Source organism: Curcuma longa, chromosome 3 (assembly GCF_044706935.1).
Source record: "Curcuma longa cultivar G26 ecotype Majalengka, Jawa Barat chromosome 3, ITB_CL_G26_1.1, whole genome shotgun sequence".
Classification (NCBI taxonomy): Eukaryota; Viridiplantae; Streptophyta; class Magnoliopsida; order Zingiberales; family Zingiberaceae; genus Curcuma; species Curcuma longa.
Window position 1 is genome coordinate 11,869,518 of NC_133863.1, and position 21,158 is coordinate 11,890,675.

The following is a 21,158-nucleotide window of genomic DNA, read 5'->3' on the forward strand; positions in this document are numbered from 1 at the left end:
GAGGTCTCTTCCTTTTATTAGCTTCAGCTCAAAGCTCTTTTTTTTAACTCGTTCCTTTAAGCCTTTTCCGTTTATAGCCCCTGTCGTCTCGGAAATTACCAAATGGTCCTCCGAGGTAGAAATTTGCACAAAACCACCCAAAAAGATAAATATTGTGAACGGAATTGATTGAAGGATCAGAAAAAACATGTAAGAAAAAACATTATTAAAAACATACACAATTTCCAAAAAATCAGATTATAATTTTCACCGAGAAAAAAAAATGTTTACTAGTAAATGAAACAGTAGAGGTGTAAATTATGTGCAGTAACCAGCTGTTCAGTTTACCTGTGTGTTTTATCTGCATGGTTCCAAGCACCCACATCTTTTCCTCTTGGAATCAAATCTCCAAAAAAAAAATAGCACTCAAATATTCTGAAAGTATATATTTATTTTTCAAAAGAGAGAGAGAGTGTGCTCATAAATGTCATGCATGCTGTGTTAAGTCTCTTGGAGTTTTCTGCATGCTTCAGAACCATTGTTGCATTGTTATTTACTTGCCCTTCATGGCAAACAGCCAGTGAGTGGTTGGATGGAGACAAATGGAGAGGAACAGCGTGTGTTTTGTGCACTGCAGCACTCCAAAGAAACAGAGAAGGAAGAGCTGCAGTGTGCTGTCTCTGTTCCCTTTTTTTTGCTTTCACTGTGCAAGTTCCATGATCAATCTCTATCTCTCCACCAATGAATGTGTGCCAATGTTTGGCATGTGAGTCTCCCTGCACCAGTTCAAGTCAGAATTACAGTAATCATCTGTGAACAAAGATACCATGGTTAGAAGGTGAATTCTAAACGATCTAAGGGACACTTTGAAAAGGGGATAAAGTTCAAATGCAAACTGAAACTTTTCTGCAATCAGACTAAAAAAAAATAGAAGCATCAATTCCATCTTAAATCAGTATTTTTTGCTGAGGCAAAGATGCCATTAGGCACACACTTTGAGGGCTTTAGTCCCTAGAGCCATGGCCTTAGGCCATTAAAGCCACTTTATTGGCATGAGATACAACCAAACAAACAATCACTTTCCAATATGAATTGTTCCTGCAGCAGTGACAGTGGCAGTGTTGGCCACATTCCCTTCCCTTTCCTTCAGTCCCAATCTTGTCATTGGCTCCCTCCACAGACAAAGAGAATGTACTCTGAAAAAAGCTTGTAGCCTAAAACCCCTAGAGGCTCACTCAACTTTGCATCAAGGAAACACACTGGCTATGTGATTATACTACTTCTTTTGCTTCACTGAAAGAACATAGAACAGAATGTGTCTGAAAAGGTGTTTGTGGTGTGTGGTTGATTTTAATTTCTCTAAAGGAAAATACTCTAAGCATCGTCATCTAGAGAAAAGTTCAAGGGCCTAACAACAACAATTAATGGATAATGATGATGATGATGAGAAGGGGTAGAGCCAAAGAGCGCAGGCCTCATGATGTCTGCTTGTCTCCTACTTGGCTTGAGCTATTCATGTGTTTGCTACATGTGTATCTCCCCGTTGCTTGCCTTTAAAATAAAGCAAGGACATGGGCTGGGGACATGTCCTCTTCCACGGCATGAGCTCTGCACATTGAACAAAGGGGGGGTTAGCAGCAGCATTTTAACATATATCTGATCGACAAGGACTGGTCCCTAAACTATTGCATAACGTGATTTCTCACCCACCATCAACTTTAAGCGTTCATCACCAGCTGAAATGACTCAGTTTTAAAATAAGCTGTCTATAGATTAGCTTTAATTTGATTAATGGAGGAGAAGTGTGAGGTTGCTCGGCGTGTCAGGGACCGCAGCTCACGCGTGTTCTTCGAGTTCTGTGCTCGCTTTGCATGTCTGCAAGTCTTCGGCTGTCTGTCTCTCTCTCTCCTTCCTTTTTCTGCTAGAAAATGGCGTGGAGTCGTTGATCACTGTAAAGAAGCTTTCTGGTGAAAGCCATTGACTCATGCAAGATTTCAGGAGCAAGACAGACAGGAATTGGTAGTGCACGTACTGGGCCAAGTCCAACGGGTCAGAAATTTCAGTTCGAGCCGAATGAGCCCGGTTGAGCTATTGTCGTGGTCTGGTTGGGTTAACCGGCTATGATGACGACGACAATAACAAAGATGATGATCGAACTGGAGTCCGATCAAGAGTGTAGTCAAGACAACCGACTATTTAGGATTTGCGACCGTTAACTACTTCAGTAAAAAGGTGGAATCTGTCACTTTAACGGCCTCACACGGTCGGCTCATAACCATTTGTGAGGAAGTAAATCGAGAAACTGCAGTTGGTCATGACAGAGGAGGGCATTGCCTCAGTTTTGTCAAGATTCGACCCTGTCCATTATATTTCAACAATTCTGCTTCATCGTAACCAACTCAATTATGCCTCGAGGGCTTTAATTTCTACATCTCCTACAATGGACAAGTAAACACAAGATTTTTTTTTTTGAAGAATAAGATTTGAATTGAATGGTAGAAATTATAGAAATACAAAAATAGTAGTGTAGTAATTAGGAGTGGCTAGTGTTAAAATAATTAGATTCAAGTTGGTAAAAATTACTAAAGGTATAACATTTTTATATTAAAAATTTATTTAACAATTTAATTAAAATTATTTAAATTTATCAAAATCATTAAAAAATTAAAATTATTATAATAGTGGCTAGCTACTATAATAATTTTGCAGTCATTAAATAAATGATCATTACAATATTGTATCAGGCCATTAGTGGCTACTGGCCTGCCACGATAATTTTATTATATTTTTAATATTGTTAAACTAAAAAAATAATAATTTACTTTAACATAATATAGCTACAGTGTTAAACATAATTATAACAACTATTCTTAACATATGAAAAATTTATTGAGATACCTTTTAATTAATTTTTTTAAAAAAATACACCCTTTTAAATTTGTAAAATATTTTTTAATAAAAAATATTAAACAATGTATGTGCACTTGAATCTTTCCTATGAGATAGGGAATAGAGAGTAGTTCATAGCCATAAAATGGATATGCCAAATATTTTGCTGAGCATTTACGGAATGTTTCAATTGTATGCATATTTAATATTTCTTAGAAACGTATACAAGTGAATTAATTCATTATGGGCATCAAATATGCAACATGTGTAACGTAATTAATTACTTGAAAGATACAACATGTTCAATTAATAACATCCAATTTAATCAAACTTAAAAATTATATATGTGCTCGATGTGAGTCTAATGAATGCTTTAGAAGTTAAATTCTCTCTATTTGTATTTGCTGGTATTATAATCAAAATTTTACATAAAAAATATATGGAAAAGATCATGAGATTACAAGATAAAAAATATCTCCATTAGTCTAAGACCTTTTAGAAAAAGTCAAAAAATATAACTACAAGAGTTTAAATTCAAAGTGAACAATATCATATTATTGTAGAGATATAAAATCAACTTCAGGAAAAAAAATGAAGAATAGGCAGGGGAGGCTCCCAGAAATCATGGGAATAATGGTATGAGGCTCTCAAAGACCCGAACCAGGGGAAAATGGTAGGAGACTTCTAAAAGCTTGATAGTACACTGGGGATAATGATAGGGGGAGCAGTTGGTGCTCTAGGTAGTGCACTTGAGATAATGGTAGGGGACTCCGGTAAAATCCATGATAAACTATCGAGGCAGGTGGTGCTCCAAATAGTACAGGTAAGATGTATGTCTAAATGCAGTAAGAAATGAGTGATCTCTATTGTTGAGATTATAATCAAAGTAACATGAGTGTTTAAGTCCAAAGTAGACAATATCATATCATTATAAAGATATGTTGATTTTATCAATCATATCCCAATTCTATTTCTATTACTTCGTGTTTATTTCTATAATGTCTGGGAACCTTTTGGAAGTCACCTTCCAACAATTTTAGACACCTTATTATCCTTCTCTTAACCTTTCATTAGCTTGAATATCTAGTAAAACTCATTCAAATGAGTCCATTTAATGACTATACTTTTTATAAAATATATATTAAAAAAACACTATGGATACAATGATTTGAACAATGTAAAAAAAATTAAATTATTATTATTATTTTTAAACATTACAAGTTGCAACGAATATGCATGGATGGATATGAAAGAGCCCAAGTGATAAGGCAACATATATAAGGCCAGTTATGTATATCCTAATTAGCAGGTCATTTGAGATGTTGATGTTTAATTATTATTTTTTTAAGGATTTGTGAAATCTTAGTGCTTATTAGCTGTCTCAAGGATCTAACAAATAGTTCCTCATTAAGAAATCAAGTGAATAGCTACAATTTCATAAACAAAATAATCTTCAGTTTTAAGGTGTAAATAATTTGAATTGTTCATTTCATTCTTAACCAATCCATAATCTATTATTTTCTTATACTAATTAATGTTTTCATTAACTAGCTAGAATCAAATTAAAAGCCTTTATTCATTCATTTTGAAGCCTCATCTCCCTGTTGAACCTTCTGATGAACTCTTCCACTCTCTCATTGAGCTCCTCGATCGACATGCTCGAGTACTCATCAGCCTCAGTCTCCTCCTCATCGTCACGGACTTCATACTCTATTTTCTTCTCGGTCGCCGACCGCCGCAATGGCGCCATCGTTGGCCCGTCGACCATCGACGACGTTTCAAACTTCGTGCTGGCACTTTTGTTAAGAGGCGTTAGCCTTTTGTTCACTGAATTCTCGTGCACCTCTTTCTCTTTGCGATCATCATCAATCTTCGCCGGAGGTGCACCTCTTTGTTCCTCGCAGTGGTCAGTGCAATCCGCTATCTTCATGGAAGGCTTTGTTGGAAAGGGGAGAGCCAGTTCGACTTGCCTTGTGCGACTATGCTTGATGAACTCATCATAGAAATCACACGCATGGTTCGACGAGAAGATGCAATTGGAGTCCAGGGCGATGATGAGGATGATGGAGTTGGAGACGAGGAACCAGAAGACGGTGTCGTGGAGGAGGGAGGAGAGGGGGAGGGGGAGGAGGGCGACATAGAGGAGAGGGAGGGAGATCATGAGGAGGGTGATAGATAGTTTTTTTGCCTCGTCAGGGAGTGCTCTTGCTCTTGGTTTTGGCTTGCTAAGGGAGTACTCCAACTCCATATCACCTCCTTGTTTGGTTGAGAGAGGAAGGGAGGGAGGTTGGTTGTATTTATAATGATTTTGGTGGGAGTTTAAGAGCAAAACAAGTGATAGGGAGAGATTAAGTGGTCCTTGTCTTTTAGGGGGACCAAGATTGGCTTAATATGGGCATTTGGCTTGAGGAGAAGGGAAGTAGCTAAACGAAATTATTATTTATTTTCATAAATAAATAAATTTAGAAAGAAACAAACTTGACGACTGTAATCCACCTATCCACATTAATATCAACATGGATGCTATGAGAAAATTAGAATTCGAGATGAATATTTTAAAGATCACTTCTTCAATAAAAGATGAAATCTGCCATCCCAGCGGCTTCACATTGTCAACCTTACAACCATATATGAGAAGGTAAATCAAGAAGTTGCAATTAGTCACAACAAGAGTAGGTATTGCCTCAGCTTTATTGAACTTCGACCCTTGCCCAGTTCAGAAAATCTACTTCATCGTAATCAACTCAACTATACCCCAGAGGACAAAAATTGACCTATCTTCTGTAAAAAGATGAAATCTGTCACCCCAGCAATCCTACACGATCGACCTCACGATCATCTGTAAGTAGATAAATCGAAAAACTACAATTGACCACAACAAAGGAGAATATTGTCAATCTTTACTCTCTTCTGCAACTCTGCTCCGTTGTAACCAACTCAGCTATATTCCAAAGACAACAAAAATCAACCTCTAATTGTACATGAGTTGTGTTACCGTGTGTATATATATGTGTGTGTGTGTGTGTGTGTGTGTGATTATCACCCTAAACAAGCAGAGAAGAACAAACACAACACACTAAGCCATAAAATTGTGTGTGTGTGTGTGTGATTATCACCCTAAACAAGCAGAGAAGAACAAACACAACACACTAAGCCATAAAATGGCGATCCCTTGTAAACCTGAAAATTGTGTTCCCCATACAAAACTTGATCTCTCATAAGATGCCCATAAATCCTACAATGCATTGTTACAATAACTAACATGTTTCACACAGTGAACCAAACGTATCGAAAGAATACATAATATAGGAAACACATTGAATAATAATTCAAAACCACGGGAAGATGATGTTGGCACGTACACTCACTCATCTATTGAACGGCTACATATACACAGTATCGCCTCGAATGAACTGAAACAATCTTTGTGAGCTTTTTATCTAGGCGAACCAACGGTAGGACATCAGCGATTCGTATTCATGAACCAAGCTTTTTCGTGGCTCTTGCACTTTGGACCATAACAGATCTATTTTCGTTGGTCCAGAGATAAAAGAAGAGTGATTCTTTGAGTCTGGGCCTCACCGTTGAGTAGAATTGGTCAACGTGTTGAAGATATGTAGTGTTACATCCAGGCAAGGGAACCTCGATCGTTTGATGCTTGAGGTCGGCCCCTGGTTGGTGTTGGAGGTCGATTCGCATTGAGTTCCTGCACGTCAAATAAAGAGAGGATCAGAAGGAAAGAGAGCCCAGGCACTTGCACACAAGAATGAAAGAATGGGTGAAATATTATACATGCATCCATGTATCTTCCGTGTGATTCTCCGGCAATGTTTCAGGAGAATGAATGGCAGGGGGTAGAGGATGAATGAGTTTGGGGACGACAACAAGATCTCTTCCTAGAACTAAAATCGCTCCTGCGTTATTTGCAGTACCTGTGCATCGATAAGAGAGAGAATTTGAGTACAGAAGGGAAGGGGAAAGACTGGCATTGGAACTAAGCTAAGCATTTCCAACACTTTCTTACCACAATAATTGGTTGCAGAGAAAAGAGTAATCAAATGCCCTTGAGCAAAGCGCTCGAAACCATCCATCACACACTCATGGGCTCGTATTATCAACTGGAGGTCATTGTTATTGCAGAACTCCAAAACGCGATCAGGCTGCAGTCATGAGAAAAGAGATTGGATGTTCCAGACATCAACAGAGGGAAAAAGAAGAAAGAACACAACTAGTTCAAAACAAAACACTTACTCCGAAAGTAACAAGACCCGGACCCCTAGCATTTGGTCTCAGCCCTTCAACGCTATCGTTTTCTGTTGGATCGGACCTAAAAGCCAGGAAAATAACCAATTCAAAATTTACACCTTGAAAGAAGGGATAATAGCATTTGAAATACAAACCACAAAAGGTCCATGAGAACAACTGAGCCTGCTTCCATAGCTATTGGACGTTGAAGATTCTCAATCTGTTCCAGATGATTTATGGACCGACCTATGCCACCATGCATGCAGATAATTTTCTTCTCAATCAATGCAGCTAAGGGTAACCAATTAAAAAGTCGGTTAAAGCGATGCCACGCCCAGATGCCATCCCTCTCTCCCTATTCCAGATAATGGGATTGGTGAAATTGATTAAAGAAACAAAATCAACAAATAAACAATGTACCATTCTTTCAATGCACTCAATCCGAAAGCCAAATAGAGCATTGATATCAGCAGCCTCATGGTTTCCACGAATTAAATGCACATTATGAGGATACTCAACCTTTAAAAGCCAAATAACACACATAAGAATGATTTATCTTTATCAGGCATTATTTCTTTAATGGAAAAAAATCTAACAGTACTTGAATCTGTTCATCTGAATAATACCTTCAATGCAAGAAGAAGAGCAATAGTCTCCAAACTATGCTGGCCCCGATCAACGTAATCTCCCAAGAACAGATAATCAATGTAGCTGAAGGTCAAAAAACATAATTAGCATTGCATGTGAGTTTCTATGTATCAAATTGCAAGTCAGGCACCTAACTAAGCTACTCACGCTATGTCTCCCGCTGTTGAAGGAGCACCATACTCATCAAACAATCTCATTAGATCCCCAAACTGACCATGTAGATCACCAAAGATCTTGACAGGAGCTTTAATCTGCAGAACACTTGGTTCACTAGTAAATATTCTCTCTGCACTATCACAGAGATCTGCAATTTCATTGCAATCTAAGAAGAACTGCCTCTGCACAGGGGGCTTCCAACCTCGAGGTTTCAGAAGATGTGCTAGAACCTGCACAGACAGTCATTACATGGGGAAAAAAAAATGAGGTGAAATCATTCTGAGAAATTCATGGAGTGGTTGAATGATAGATGATATGCACATGAAAACAATCTAAAAGTAAGCTCTTCAATTTCTATTACAAGCCAACACAGTTACCATAGCTTTCTCTTTAGCACTACTGAATTTTACCTTTTTGGGTACAGTATTTATAGACATTTGCCTATCTAACAATTTCCTTGCTGCACTTGCATTTTCAGGCGTACCATAACTGACTCTCCTGCCTTCGTTTTCAAACTGATCAATTGAAAGCTGCCTAACCATTCCGCCCAAAGCACCTCCTGTCTCTGCAGCCACAACAACCTGTACAATTTACACAAATGAGTTTCAAGTTCTATAGTTTTTTTTTTTGAAACTACTACGTTGGAATAGAATGATGAACTTCTGAAGTTCTTGTGTTTTATCAGTTGCAACAAATTACACAAATTCAAACACGAACAATATTTCTCTTTATGTGTGCATGCTGGGCTAGAAGAGATAAAGAATGAAGTTTGTAAAATGTTGATTAGTTGTAAATATGACAAAGACGATATCAAAAATCCACATCAGCATTACTATACTAACCGCCCTATGATGAAGTCGAACTCCGGTTGGTGGGGTATTAACTTCCAGAGAAGGATCAGCCACTTTAACCATGATTGAGATTGGTTTCCCACTTGGTGTGGCTTCTGAACCACGATCTCTCTCAGGTGATTGATCAACTTCACCGTTAACTTGTCTAGCCTTAACAGCTGCGAAAGTGGCACTAATTGCCTCAGCCTCTGCTGCTGAGGCTTCAACTAAATAGTCTACTCCTTTGCTTGGTCTCCTGCAACAACACAAGTCCCAAGTAATCCATTGCAGCAAATCCAAGGAATTATAACCTCCTTTCGACTACAGCAAACCAGAAATTTGCAGATAAAGCAAAGAAATTATGTTAAAATAGTAGAAAGTGAATACAGTTATATACCTTTGCAGCATGGCATTTTCAGTGCTTATGTCAGTGTACATATCACCGTTGACAGGAGGAGCAACAGGGCTTCCCATTACAATTGCACCATTAGAAATTGTTTCAGAATTTTCGTGGATTGCCCTTTCATCAGAATAAGTGTATCTTCCAGGTACTCTTCCTATAGGTGCATTTGCAGCAGCTGCTGCAGCAGCATGGGAAGCAGCACTGGTTGTTTCGGCAGCAGCTAGATCTTCAGCTGCAAGTAAATCATCAAGAAGCACACCTACAAAAAGAAAAAAAAAACACATGAAAAACATATGTAGTGTTAATCCCAAATCTTGACTGAGCTAAAATACTTAATACCCTCTGTCAATATGTAATCCAAGAGCAACAAACTCATGTCTATATGCTACTTAGATGAATAAAAAAGAATAATACTTCATTATGCTTGTGGTCAAGTGCTTAGTTAAATATTAACTTATTCAACCCCACAAAAAATGCAATTCCAGACTATAGTCTGGCTAGAGCTATTCTTAGAAAATGGTGATATTATTAGTAAAAAGAGTTGTCGTCAAACAACGGATAAGGTGTTGGTAGTTAGAAGAATAACATATAGAAAAGTTAATGTTAAAATGAGAATGTTGAGATGGATATGTATACAAGAGAGAACTAGAAAAGAAAAAAAAAAAGATATTCACTAGTAATTAGGTGTAAGCTAGCCTGCAACAAATAAAATGAAATAAAAAAATTGAACTAAAACAATTAAGAGATTCTAAGTCCGAGGTTAGAATAGAAATAATGAGCCAGACATCCCAATTAATTGGGGATCAACTGTGGTTGTTCTTAATTCCACCATTACACTCTATTTTAAGGTCACTAATCACTTTTGATCACGTGAAGAAAAGTTAGATTTTAAAAAATAATATAATTAAATAAAACTAAATGACAGATACTACTAGAGATGATAATCTTTCCATAGAACTCAATTGCATAAGATCCATGTAACCAACTACAAGCATTGAGATAGCTTGTTGTTGTTGTTGTAGATGTGGTGACACACGACAAATACTAAAAGTGATGTATGTAGTGATTGGAGCTTCTCAATCTGACATCCACCACCTAGGGTGAAGTAGAAATGAGATACTCTAAACATGCAAGGACTTGGAACTAGAGAATAATGTTATTCATCAGATGGCTTGATGGGTCATTGCAGAAGAAATTTAATGGGTGGTAAATATTGTAGTAACATAGCATAAGAAGTTATGAATTTTAGGTATCAAAATAAGGACCTAGTCACACACTCTGAAATTGGTGCACAAGCAATTTTTTCCTTTAATGTAGTTAAAATTGCAACTTGGTTCTTATGATTGTATGACCTCCACAACCCAGATCAGCTAGGCCAAATGGGAATGCAACATTTTTTTCCTGTACATGTAGTTAAAATAACAACTTGATCCTTATGACTTTATGACCTCCACAGCCCAGATAAGGTCAAGTGAGAATGCCCAATCAATCAGAAAGGTTATGCTCAGGATGAATTGCTATCCAAGTGGTGGACACATTAGATGCGTCTAGTTGAACTGAGTCATCTGACAATCAAACGGCCACATAAAACCTGAACCCAAGCCCTAAATGAGCAAATCTCCTACATAGCATTATAAGCCCTGTCATCCAAACAGCATTAAAACAATTCTTCTAACTGAGAATCTTCCTGAAGTTTTGAAACCTTTGGAGGTATCGGCCACAATAGCCAAAGTTTTCTATGGTGATTTGTGCAAACTGCCCTATTTATCTAATTAATATGAACTCTGGTACTTGCAACTCTGTCCATGCTCTGCGCTACACTAATAAAAGATTTTAACAAACAAATACAGGATGATATCTGGAATATGGCTACATCCCATAAAGAATTAGCAACTCTAATCATAAACATTCAAGATGTTGAGCATATGTGATATTCTACTACTGATTCATTAATTTTACTCGAAACTGTAAAACATCATATATGTGAGTTATTTCTGTTAAACCCAACAATACATGAACAACCAAAAACTGAATACAATATCCATAAGCAATCACAAAGTTATCCCCAGCCAAGAAATTTCCAATAATATATGAAGTTAAGCACCAAAATGAGGAAAAAAACAAGAACCGTGGATTCAAAATAAAATAAAACTTTGAAATTCTAAAGTAGTCATTTATACACATCTTTCATGTTTTATACATATTTTTCATGTTTCAAAAGGATGGAAATCGCATAGAGGGGTAAATTTTGTTAGGAAAAGATTAAGATTTAGCAAAGTTAATACACAATTAATTCCTACCTCCACGTAATCCTCCATAAATAAAGATAAAGTCACCAACTGCAGCAGCCGCATGCCTACAGCGCCTCGCTAGTTCAACAGCAGCATCACCACCAGCTGCATCTGCACTATATTTACCTGTCCTGGGACTTGTGACAATAGACTTTGTATCACACCAAACTCCAGCAGCAGTATCCAATACTGATCCATAAAAGAACAAAGTAGCAATTAAAGAATTTGTAGATTTGCATCATGGAAAATCCATAAATCAAATTCTTAGTGGAGACGTTTGAGAAACTATTGCCATTCTCAAGGAAAAAAGACATAACACGGATGCATGGAGAGGACAATGGCAAAATTTTGAACCCCCCATATGCATATGGAAACCATACATGAGATTGTATAACTGTATACATGACATGGATCAAACAGCTTAACATGTTTATCATATGTTCATTAAATTTGTCAATCATGTTGTCGCAACTTGTAACAAACTATTTGAAATGTAATTATGAAGACAAGATAAGTTTTACTCATACAATTACTGTCAATTATACAGATCAAGAAGTACATCAATAGAACTATCTTTCACAAAATAAAACAATATGACAAGCCTATCATGTCATGTCATCTGCATGGTAGATGAGACACATTTGTGTTTCATTTCTCAGATAACTAATTGCCTTATTCATATCAAGCATAGCATGTTTCAGTTAGCAAATAATACCGCATGATTATGATGATAAACATGAATTGTCAACCTAACATGAGGTGGGTGAATTAAAGAGCAACCACAGTAAAGTAAGCAAAGGAAAGAGATGTGATGATTATATCCTCCTGCAACAAATTGAAACAAAATGACTAAGCAAGCATGCATAATAGATAGGAACCATAGTACCTGGATATTCGATATGCTTGCTAAAATAACACAAGCCAACAGAAATTACTAGGTTCTGGTAGGCATAATTGTGTTTGACCATAAACAGGTCAATAGTCCCTTCTAACTTATTAAGTTTGCAATATCCAAAGAATCCACATAAGGAATTTCACCAAAAGTTTTAACAATTAGTACAAGTAGACTAACCAGCAATACTTGAAGAGTCATCTACCATACGCCCGCCACCAAGAGCCCCACCAGAGACATGAAGTCTTGCATTGACAAAAACCTAATAGAATGCTTCTTAAATTAAACTGCATAGACATGCATACACAATAGTGCAGAGATGCATATTAAAACAAGATAGGTACAGCTGCATGTTGATATCTTGGTGATGGAGAAATTCCAGGAGCTATAGCCCACTCCCAGCGACCATCCCGATGTTTTGCAAGACCATATGCACTCGACAAAGGCTACAGAATTAGCACAAGAACTTGCTAATCAGCTGACCAAGTAACCAATTTACTGGTATACAGTAACAATTATAAAGATTTAAAGTTGTAAGTTTATTGGTAAAACATTGCTACACTGCCAAATTAACCATCTTATCATCCAAGGGAATGGAAAACCATAAAAGTTTCACAAGACCAGAAGCGTTGGAGAAATGTGATTATTTTATTTATCTAATTCTAACAAATTCCTAAATAGTCATAAGAAAAGCCGTAGATAATATGCATGGAGTTGACAAGAAAGCCAACCGTGTTGTCTATTACGGTAGTCTTACATTGGGTAAAATATCACTGTCACCAAGGCATGGTGACAGTCCAACAGATAACCACGTTTAACACTTCCCATGCCCAGTTCTAAATAACAAAACAGCCTTGTCCTGCCTATATGAGATGACCAATTACAATTACAGGACTAGGAGAGAATTAAAATACCCTTCTAGTGGAAGAAGAGGAGGAGGCGAAAAGTACTTTCATTCTACGAGACTGACACTTAGGATTTGGCGCTACATTCTTTCCCCAAATTCCACTCTATTGCATTTGCAAGCTTTGATAACCCTCCAATGTGTTTTAGATGAGATTTTGAGATAGAGAAAATGTTTCTCCATTGTTTCCTGTTTCAATACCCACACTAAACAATACATCTCACCCATTTCAGCCATGAGAAAAACAAAATTTTAAACTATTGTCTGATATTCCAATACATGCAATATAAAGAGTACATAGTCAGAGTGGGTAGTACTACTTTTAGTTCAAACAACAATTGTTTCAAGAAAATGCGACATTTTTTTCAGGAGCTTAAAAGAATGCCTACTGGTATGCTTGAACGTCTAGTCTCAAAGTCTTACAAACTAAACTAAGGATTAAGAAAAGAAGACAACTTTCTCATTCTCTAAGGTTGTTGCCTAAGCTTCTTGCTTGTATTGTTTCCCCAAACTCCACTCACTGCCCTTCCTGGCCATCTAACCTGCATGTCATAACTTTCTTAATAGTCCTCTATCATGGTCACAAGCTTTGATCACCCTCTGATGTGTTTTCAGTGGCATTTCGAGCTAGAAGAAATGCTTCTACATAGTTCCACATCTCAACACCCACATGAAATGGAACATCACCCCATTTCAAGCAAGAGAAAACAAGATTTTCAAATATGGTCTAGAAATTCAAGCATGTGCAATATAAAAGAGATCTATGTTGGTGCTCATACTTTTAGTTTAAACAATAATTACTTTAAGAAAATGTGTTTTTTCTTTGAAAAGTTGATTCCCACTAACATGCTTGAAAGTCTAGTCTCAAAGTTTTACAAAGTAAATTAAAGGACTAAATTTGGTACTGCTCCAACAGATAAATTCAAATTACTATCTTCAGTCAAGCATATGCAAGATGTACAAATTAAAAAATAAAAACATAACTCTTACAGTATTTAGTACTCCTTTACAACTTGTCAAACCCAGTCACATGAGAAAGATGCAATCATGCACACCCACAAACATTATCAAATAATTATAATCCAGTTCATCCAATTTTTTCTCGATAATCATCCAATATTATTTATATCCAACCTTTTTGATTTCCAAATGCCACAAATAACCTTTTAGTGTTGGAAAAGAAGAACATTTTTACATAGGCAACTTACACAATGCCATTTAATAATAAAAAGCAAGAAATGTATCCTATTTTTCAGTTTAGCATTTGTGTAAAGGTTTGTCCGAACTTGGAAATTTAGAGAAATAGGAGCAACAAGATTTGCTCTTCTTTGAATAGGATGCCATCTTAAAGGAGCAGAAATATTTCTTTAACTCCCCCTTCTTTATGTGTACTTTCCGATCTTCCCAACTCCCTGCATTGTGGAATTCATTCTGCTTGCTACCCATCTTTTCCATCACTCTCATTTCTGTTTATTGTCAACAAGTTTACAAGAAGTCCTAAGCTTCAGCATGAAGTTTTCACCAGCATATGTTGGGGGCCAACTGATACAAATGTTGTGATTATTGAGCACTACATAAATAAAAACACTAGTGATATTTAATAGCATTTAGAACTTAGAACTCTTTTAATCATGCTAACTAGAGTTCTCTTTTTGTTTCCCTTCACCCCTCTCATATTCTGTACTTTGGAGAAACATCAACTGATTATTATTTTAGTGCCAATACATATCATCAAACAAATTGTAATATAGATTCCCCTATAGTGCTACACAAGAAAATCAATGAAAGAATAAAACATAATTCTGCATGTAATACAGTAAGTCAATTGAAATCCAAAATGTTTCACTCACCACGCTACTAGCATCCCTTCCTCCACAAAGCAAAAGAAGACCATCAGAGCGTGCGCTTGCAGTTGCATACCTAACAAAAGAACTTGTAAGGTTACATTTTAACTCGTTGAAATGTGAATGGGTTTTACTTTCACAACTAAAAACAACATGGTCAAAGAGCTCCTGCCATATCTTGTTTGTACAATCACAACAAATATATGGCTACAATTAGTATCACAATCAGGATTCACTTAGTGAGAGTTTCTAAGTGTATCGGCTTAGCTTAAAATGACAGATTAAAAAAATTGGAGGTGTAATGCCAATTTATTTTCTATATGTTACCTAACAATTAACTAAAAACATTACAGAGACCCAGATTAACTACATCAAGAAGCAGCAGCATATGATAGAGTGAAAGCCAAGAAAATATCAGTAGTCCCATACTTACATGCATGGAGGTGGTCCTTCACCTTCTGGTTCCAATTTCCTCCATTCATATGGTTTGGCAGCAGTATCAAGAGCCCAAACATCAGCTAAAGGCCGCTTTCCTAACACAATTTACCCATTTCCTTTCAAACTTTATTGGAGCAAATATCTATGCAATTTTGGAGTATGTAAATAACATGATCTTGTCTACACGAACACACCATCATTGCCACCAATTGTTAATAGAAATCTTTGTCCAACCAATGCCATCACATGACCATAACGTGGTCCTGGGCCGGGTCCTTGAACTACTACTCTATGTTCATAAATAGATTAAATCAGATTTCAGCAACTAAAGATGAACAAGATAGTAATGATGATTGACTGGATGTAAACATACCTGTGCCAACGTGGCTTTTGTTGTGTTAAGTCCAGAACATGAAGATCTTCGGCTGACAATCCTGTAGGGCCAATTCCACCCTGGATTTAAGCATAATAAGACAAATCAGCTTATAAAGTTGTCTCAAAATGGTATCTGGCAAAAACATCGTTAATTTCTAATGACTTAATTTTAAAAGAATGAAGTTTATATCCTAGGCTAATTTCACATACATGAAGAAGAATAGTATTAACCTAGTAATATAAATATGATACCTGAATTACAACCATAGTTCCTACTGCAGTTGCAACATGTGCAGCCCTGGGTGACGGTGGTTCTCCAAGTGGTGTTAATCTGATAAAGAATAAAGGAACAACGATCATGCTTGTTCAATACATTGATACTTTGCTTAAAAAAGCAACATTCATTACAAAATTCAGCTAAGTTGGAAGGCTTGGCATAGACCATTTTGTAATTAATCAGCATTTTACCTTGTCCATTTGCTCGAAAGCACATCATAACAATGAACGTCTGCAGTTGCACCTGCGAGACCTGCAATTCCAGAACAAAAATATGGCTTTTTGGTAACTGAAATTATTTAAAAGCTCCTACAAGACAATTCTTCTTCTTCTTAAAAAAAAAAATCATTTTCCAGAACAACATGACACCTAAGTCAGCTTCCATGAAAAGGAAAAACAAACAAACTTCCATATCTTAATTCTAGGGCTTCAATCATCACTGACTAAAAGTCCTCCGGCGGAAGAATTAAGAGATCGAAGAGAGGAAGAACGTTTATTACTATTGAGAATTGACAGTAGCACGTACGGATTCCAGCGTTGCCCGTCGGTGACGGCGGCGTTGCCGAATTGCCCTCCAGGGCAGTCGCACCGCCAAAGAGGATAAGTCTCGGGCCTATGAAGTTGGGAGTTCCCTCCTCCCCAACGGAGGGCACAGCAGTAAGTGTATGCCCGCAGCGGCACCCAGGCCCGTCCTCCTTCTTCTCGATGATCGCATTAACAACCCTGTACGTCGGCGCGGGCCTCGGCCCGGCCATGACAGGCTGCCCGTGCGCTTCCGCTGCCTCCTCCTGCGGCGTGGTCTCCCCCGATACATCGTGGTGGTTATCTGCGGCCGGATCATGGTCGGAATCAGTCGACATCGAGGTATCCACCTCCATCTCCCCGGGCAGCTCCCGGTATCAGGCCCGATGAAGAAGAAAAAAGAAGCGCTTTACGACTCCGGCGCCAGCCGACTGCCCTTAGGACGATCCAGCACCATCACGCAGCCCGATTCGAGCGACGAGGGCCGAGAGATCGCCGCATCTGCCACCGCTGGGCCCAATTGAACCCCCAAATACTCCGCCCCGTCGGATCCAACCACGGAAATCGACAGCAAAAAGGGCGAACAGAAGCACCTCGCTTTCCCCCTTCCGTTTCCCTCTTCCGTCGCCACTCCTCCCTCGATCGATCGCCCTCGCAGAAAGCAAGCATTAAACTAAAAAACAAAAATAAAAATAAAAATAAAATAAAAAAAAAATAGCGCTACGCGAGAGAGAAAGGGCACACCGCGAAACAATCCACCAGTTCGAACAGCCCCACCCATCTACTCCGATCAATTACCTCGATCACGATTAGACACATCTATCACGTGGTCCACCAGGAATATCCTACCTCCAATATTAACAAAGGTACACTTCGGGTTCGGAAATTTTCGGCTAGTTTAGTTATTGAATGTTCAGCTTATCAAATTTAATTTTTCATGGCTTCGAATGCGTCAGTCGCATCGTACCTTCCGAACTGATTACCTTACACATCACTCGGTTTCTCATGTAGGGGCCACTCTCCGTAGTCCACTAAGACGAAAGGTAAAAACGGGTACCGATCGACTCAGTTACATTTAATGTCGAAGTATCGCTGATCTCTATTCCTATTTTGAATGGCTTCGAGGACGTCATTTTATTTAGAGTAAGCCGGACGCCGAGGAATAAAGGTCGACCTGTTTGGCGGGCGGGGAGCGGGGATCGGGCAGCGGTGAGGTGGAGCGATCTGCGCCGTCGGATGCGCGGGGTAACCGGCTAGGGCCGGTGGATATATTATATTTACTCATGATGCTCTCATTACAACCTTCTGCAATTAATAGTACTATGACTAGACAACAGTGCTTTAATTTCCGTGCTGGATATGCCCCGTTATGGCCATACCGGCTCGGGCCGGTGGTTGTGCCGCCGGGCAGTCGGTTTGGCCATAATGGGGCGTATCCAGCACGGAAATTAAAGCTACTGTTGTCGAGTCATACTACTATTAATTGCATAAGGTTGTAATGAGGGCATTATAAGTAAATATAATATATATATATTATACATTTGTTTATGATAGAAAATTTCTATTTCTGTGATCTGATGAACGATCTTGCATAGTTACTTGATGTAAATTACTGATGGATGTAAGTTTCCTGGCTTGTATTTATGAAGTTTCTGAGTTTCTGATAAATGACATCCCTCTCAGTTCATGGAGCTGGCCAAAGCTTATATAAAGTTTTGAGTGATCCTGAGAAACCTGAGATCCATGAGCAATATGGTGAAGATGGCTCTAAGGAATCGATCAAATGTACAAGTTTACTGATCATTATATGTCTGACAGATGGGAAAGAATTGTTGAAGATCTTTATAACTGAACTATTAAGAAGTTGTCGCTCTCATGAGAGTGCAATGAATGCAACAATAAAATTTTATGAAACAACAAAGCAACAGCGTTTGTAGTCCAACGGTTAGGATAATTGCCTTCCAAGCAATAGACCCGGGTTCGACTCCCGGCAAACGCATTTATTTTTTCCAGGAGGTAAACATCACTCTATTGATTACGATTTTAAGTAACAGAATTATTTACAGAGAGCACCTTTTTTTTTTCTGAATTAAAGCTTACCGGATCAGGGAGATCTTTCACAAATTATAATAACAAAGGGGGGAGAAGTATATGCATGGCTTCACTTCAAAATCATAAATCAAAGCAAAACTATCATTAGTGGCCAATTAAGTACCATTTCTGACAAAATTACATGATACAATGAGTAATCCAGTTAGTGAATGAAAGGACACTAATTTTACCATATGAAACCATGGAATATACATAAGCATTTGGAGTTGAAAACTCCCATAACAATATTTGTTTACCCAATTTCTTTCATGTTGTTTACATTTCATCATCTGAGCTCAGAAGGAAAAAAAAAGCAAAAAACTTCTCAGGTGATTGAATCTCTGAACTAACTGATCATAACCCTTCTCTACTTTTGATTGCGAGTAGTGAGTACATCGACAATAGTCTCACAACCGCCTTGAGTATCCGGAACCACCACATTTTTTACAGAGTATAAGTCCTGCATCACCAGTTCATGAAGTGTTCAGAAGCCTTAAATTGCTGAAAACATTAAGGATGAACCAGATCTTCAAGAGATAGTAGATAACCTATTTGAATAGAGATGTCAATTCTAATTTGAGCAAAAGGTGTTTTTGACAGAATGCTGTAAGCATGTACTAGTGAAGAGTCACCATTGTAAATGTATGATTGGCTACTATCTATTTCTGTAGCTTTAATTGATATGCATTTTCGGATATGACATCGATATTGATAATAATATGCTTGACCTGGAATATATTATATGAAATTCCAAAAAATCTAAGAGTTTAACATTTGAAAACAAACAGTGTGGAAAAGGAATAAGAAAACACCTGCACCCTTGCACACCCTGCAATCAACCAGACGAGTTTCCTGTGTCATTTTACCATCGCTACAGAAGACGCATTTCGTGCCACCTAAGTGAAAGAGCGAAAATTTAAGATATTCTGACTAGAAATAAACTTGCTTCCTCATAAGGGTTAATGTTAGCATGCTGCCTAAACAGTTTGCTAAGAGCAGCTGGGACTTTACCTTTCTCAAATAAGTTATGCATCAAACAAATTGCAAAGGGATGATACTTAATGTGCATAATACATATTGCAAAAGTAACATTTCTATTTGATGTTGTTATTCCTCATGTAACATGCACTCTATAGCGTACATTTTAGCATAAGCATAACTTTTCTGTTCAAGTTGATATGATTTTCTGAATGATCCATTGTACATACAACAACTTCAACACCTTGACACATTTTTCATATGATTATAGATATTTTTTTGTTGCTTTCATAAATGAGCCTTCCAACTTTGCAAGACCGAAAATACATTTAAGAAGAACCACACCCATGAATCAACAAAACTAAGCTACCATGGGTGAAGTTGTTAAAATCTGCCCTACATTAAAACCTAAAACTCGCCTATGTTATGATATGAGCGGACCTCACTCCAACGGAGAACTCTATGATCCACATCTATTCAACTATTCACAAAGACAAGTAAATATGATATGCCCACTATGATACCAATTGTTAAAATAGTCCTGCTTTCTGGGAGAAATTAACTTCTAGTGCTGAATTGCAATGCAAACAGTCGACTGAGGTTAATGATAGTAGTAGACACGTGTAGGCATGTGGACCAACACAATCAGAACACCAAAGACTCATGTATCTATTTGAATTGCTATGCAACTGAATATAGCAAACTAGTTAGCAATAGAAGATCATTGAATTTCCAAGATAACCTAATGCAATTTATAAATGTGCATAAACCCAACCCCAATTGAAGAAATTTTCCCACCTAAACAAAACAAAACAAGTGTCAGGATTCAAAATTGATCTTTTTCTTTACAGAAATTGATTCGCAAAATAAAATGATCTTTTTCAGACAGTAAAACGAAGTCAACAGAACCAGCAAAAAGATATACCATTGCCGCCACATCTCTCGCACGGCACCGGATCGCCCTAAAAAGCAGCGGAAAGAAAGATCCAATCACTTTCCACCAAAAAAAAATCGCAAATTTCCCCGAAATTATTATAATAAAAAAGGCCCAAGGTAAGGAAAAGCAGCAAATCTGCAAATGCCAACCTTGAGGCCGAGGAATAGGGAGAGGGAGACGGCGGCGATCGTGGCGGCGGTGACGATGAGCGTCTGGGTGTCGAGCGGCCTCCCGCCGCTGTACAGCGAAGCGGAGGCGCGGAAGGGCCTGGCGGACTTGTGAGGGAAAGAGGAAGAGGAGGAGGAGAGCCTCGGGCAGCGGCAGCACCTTTCTGCGAGGCTATGGAGGTGGCATGGAGAGGATAGAGGAGGAAGCAAGGGAGAAGGAGCAGAGCAGGAAGAAGATAAGTGGCGTGAAGGGAGAGTGGCCATTGAAGAGAAGAAGGGCAACATCACGTAAT

The 21,158-nt window shown here is 38.0% G+C and overlaps 3 protein-coding genes and 1 non-coding gene across 4 annotated transcripts; 1 reads left to right on the forward strand and 3 right to left on the reverse strand.

Annotated features, from left to right (window-relative positions):
* Window positions 1–4,444: 4,444 nt before the first annotated feature.
* LOC141823692 (uncharacterized) lies at window positions 4,445–5,116 on the reverse strand. Its single transcript, XM_074710955.1, has one exon. The coding sequence runs from the start codon at window positions 5,114–5,116 to the stop codon at window positions 4,445–4,447; it is 672 nt and encodes a 223-aa protein (XP_074567056.1).
* Window positions 5,117–6,015: 899 nt separating this feature from the next.
* On the reverse strand, window positions 6,016–17,346 carry LOC141822942 (serine/threonine-protein phosphatase BSL2 homolog). The gene is made up of 21 exons (XM_074710237.1): window positions 16,697–17,346; window positions 16,363–16,423; window positions 16,147–16,225; window positions 15,893–15,972; window positions 15,714–15,808; window positions 15,515–15,614; window positions 15,088–15,157; window positions 12,678–12,779; window positions 12,514–12,595; window positions 11,451–11,630; window positions 9,145–9,409; window positions 8,760–9,003; window positions 8,328–8,498; window positions 7,909–8,147; window positions 7,740–7,824; window positions 7,534–7,632; window positions 7,269–7,468; window positions 7,120–7,195; window positions 6,893–7,028; window positions 6,661–6,800; window positions 6,016–6,574 (listed from the first exon to the last, which is right to left on the reverse strand). The coding sequence occupies exons 1-21, from the start codon at window positions 17,046–17,048 to the stop codon at window positions 6,491–6,493; spliced, it is 2,940 nt and encodes a 979-aa protein (XP_074566338.1). The 5' UTR covers window positions 17,049–17,346; the 3' UTR covers window positions 6,016–6,490.
* A 1,273-nt stretch (window positions 17,347–18,619) lies between these two features.
* TRNAG-UCC (transfer RNA glycine (anticodon UCC)) lies at window positions 18,620–18,691 on the forward strand. The gene has a single exon. It is a non-coding gene; the product is annotated as a tRNA-Gly (tRNA).
* A 274-nt stretch (window positions 18,692–18,965) lies between these two features.
* LOC141825647 (protein BUNDLE SHEATH DEFECTIVE 2, chloroplastic) lies at window positions 18,966–21,150 on the reverse strand. The gene is made up of 4 exons (XM_074713031.1): window positions 20,848–21,150; window positions 20,687–20,723; window positions 19,596–19,679; window positions 18,966–19,243 (listed from the first exon to the last, which is right to left on the reverse strand). The coding sequence occupies exons 1-4, from the start codon at window positions 21,148–21,150 to the stop codon at window positions 19,191–19,193; spliced, it is 477 nt and encodes a 158-aa protein (XP_074569132.1). The 3' UTR covers window positions 18,966–19,190.
* Window positions 21,151–21,158: the final 8 nt, after the last annotated feature.

Bases quoted from the DNA above. Each gene is read 5' to 3' on its own strand.
- LOC141823692 (XM_074710955.1), bottom strand. From the start codon at position 5,116: ATGGAGTTGGAGTACTCCCTTAGCAAGCCAAAACCAAGAGCAAGAGCA.
- LOC141822942 (XM_074710237.1), bottom strand. From the start codon at position 17,048: ATGGAGGTGGATACCTCGATGTCGACTGATTCCGACCATGATCCGGCC. The intron at 16,424-16,696 runs GTACGTGCTACT...CTGGAATTGCAG, and splicing joins GACGGGCAACGCTGGAATCC to GTCTCGCAGGTGCAACTGCA. The intron at 8,499-8,759 runs GTTAGTATAGTA...TAAATTGTACAG, and splicing joins TTCGACTTCATCATAGGGCG to GTTGTTGTGGCTGCAGAGAC.
- LOC141825647 (XM_074713031.1), bottom strand. From the start codon at position 21,150: ATGTTGCCCTTCTTCTCTTCAATGGCCACTCTCCCTTCACGCCACTTA. The intron at 19,680-20,686 runs GTATATCTTTTT...TCTTTCACTTAG, and splicing joins CGAGAGATGTGGCGGCAATG to GTGGCACGAAATGCGTCTTC. The intron at 19,244-19,595 runs GTGTTTTCTTAT...CTGGTGATGCAG, and splicing joins CAGGGTGTGCAAGGGTGCAG to GACTTATACTCTGTAAAAAA.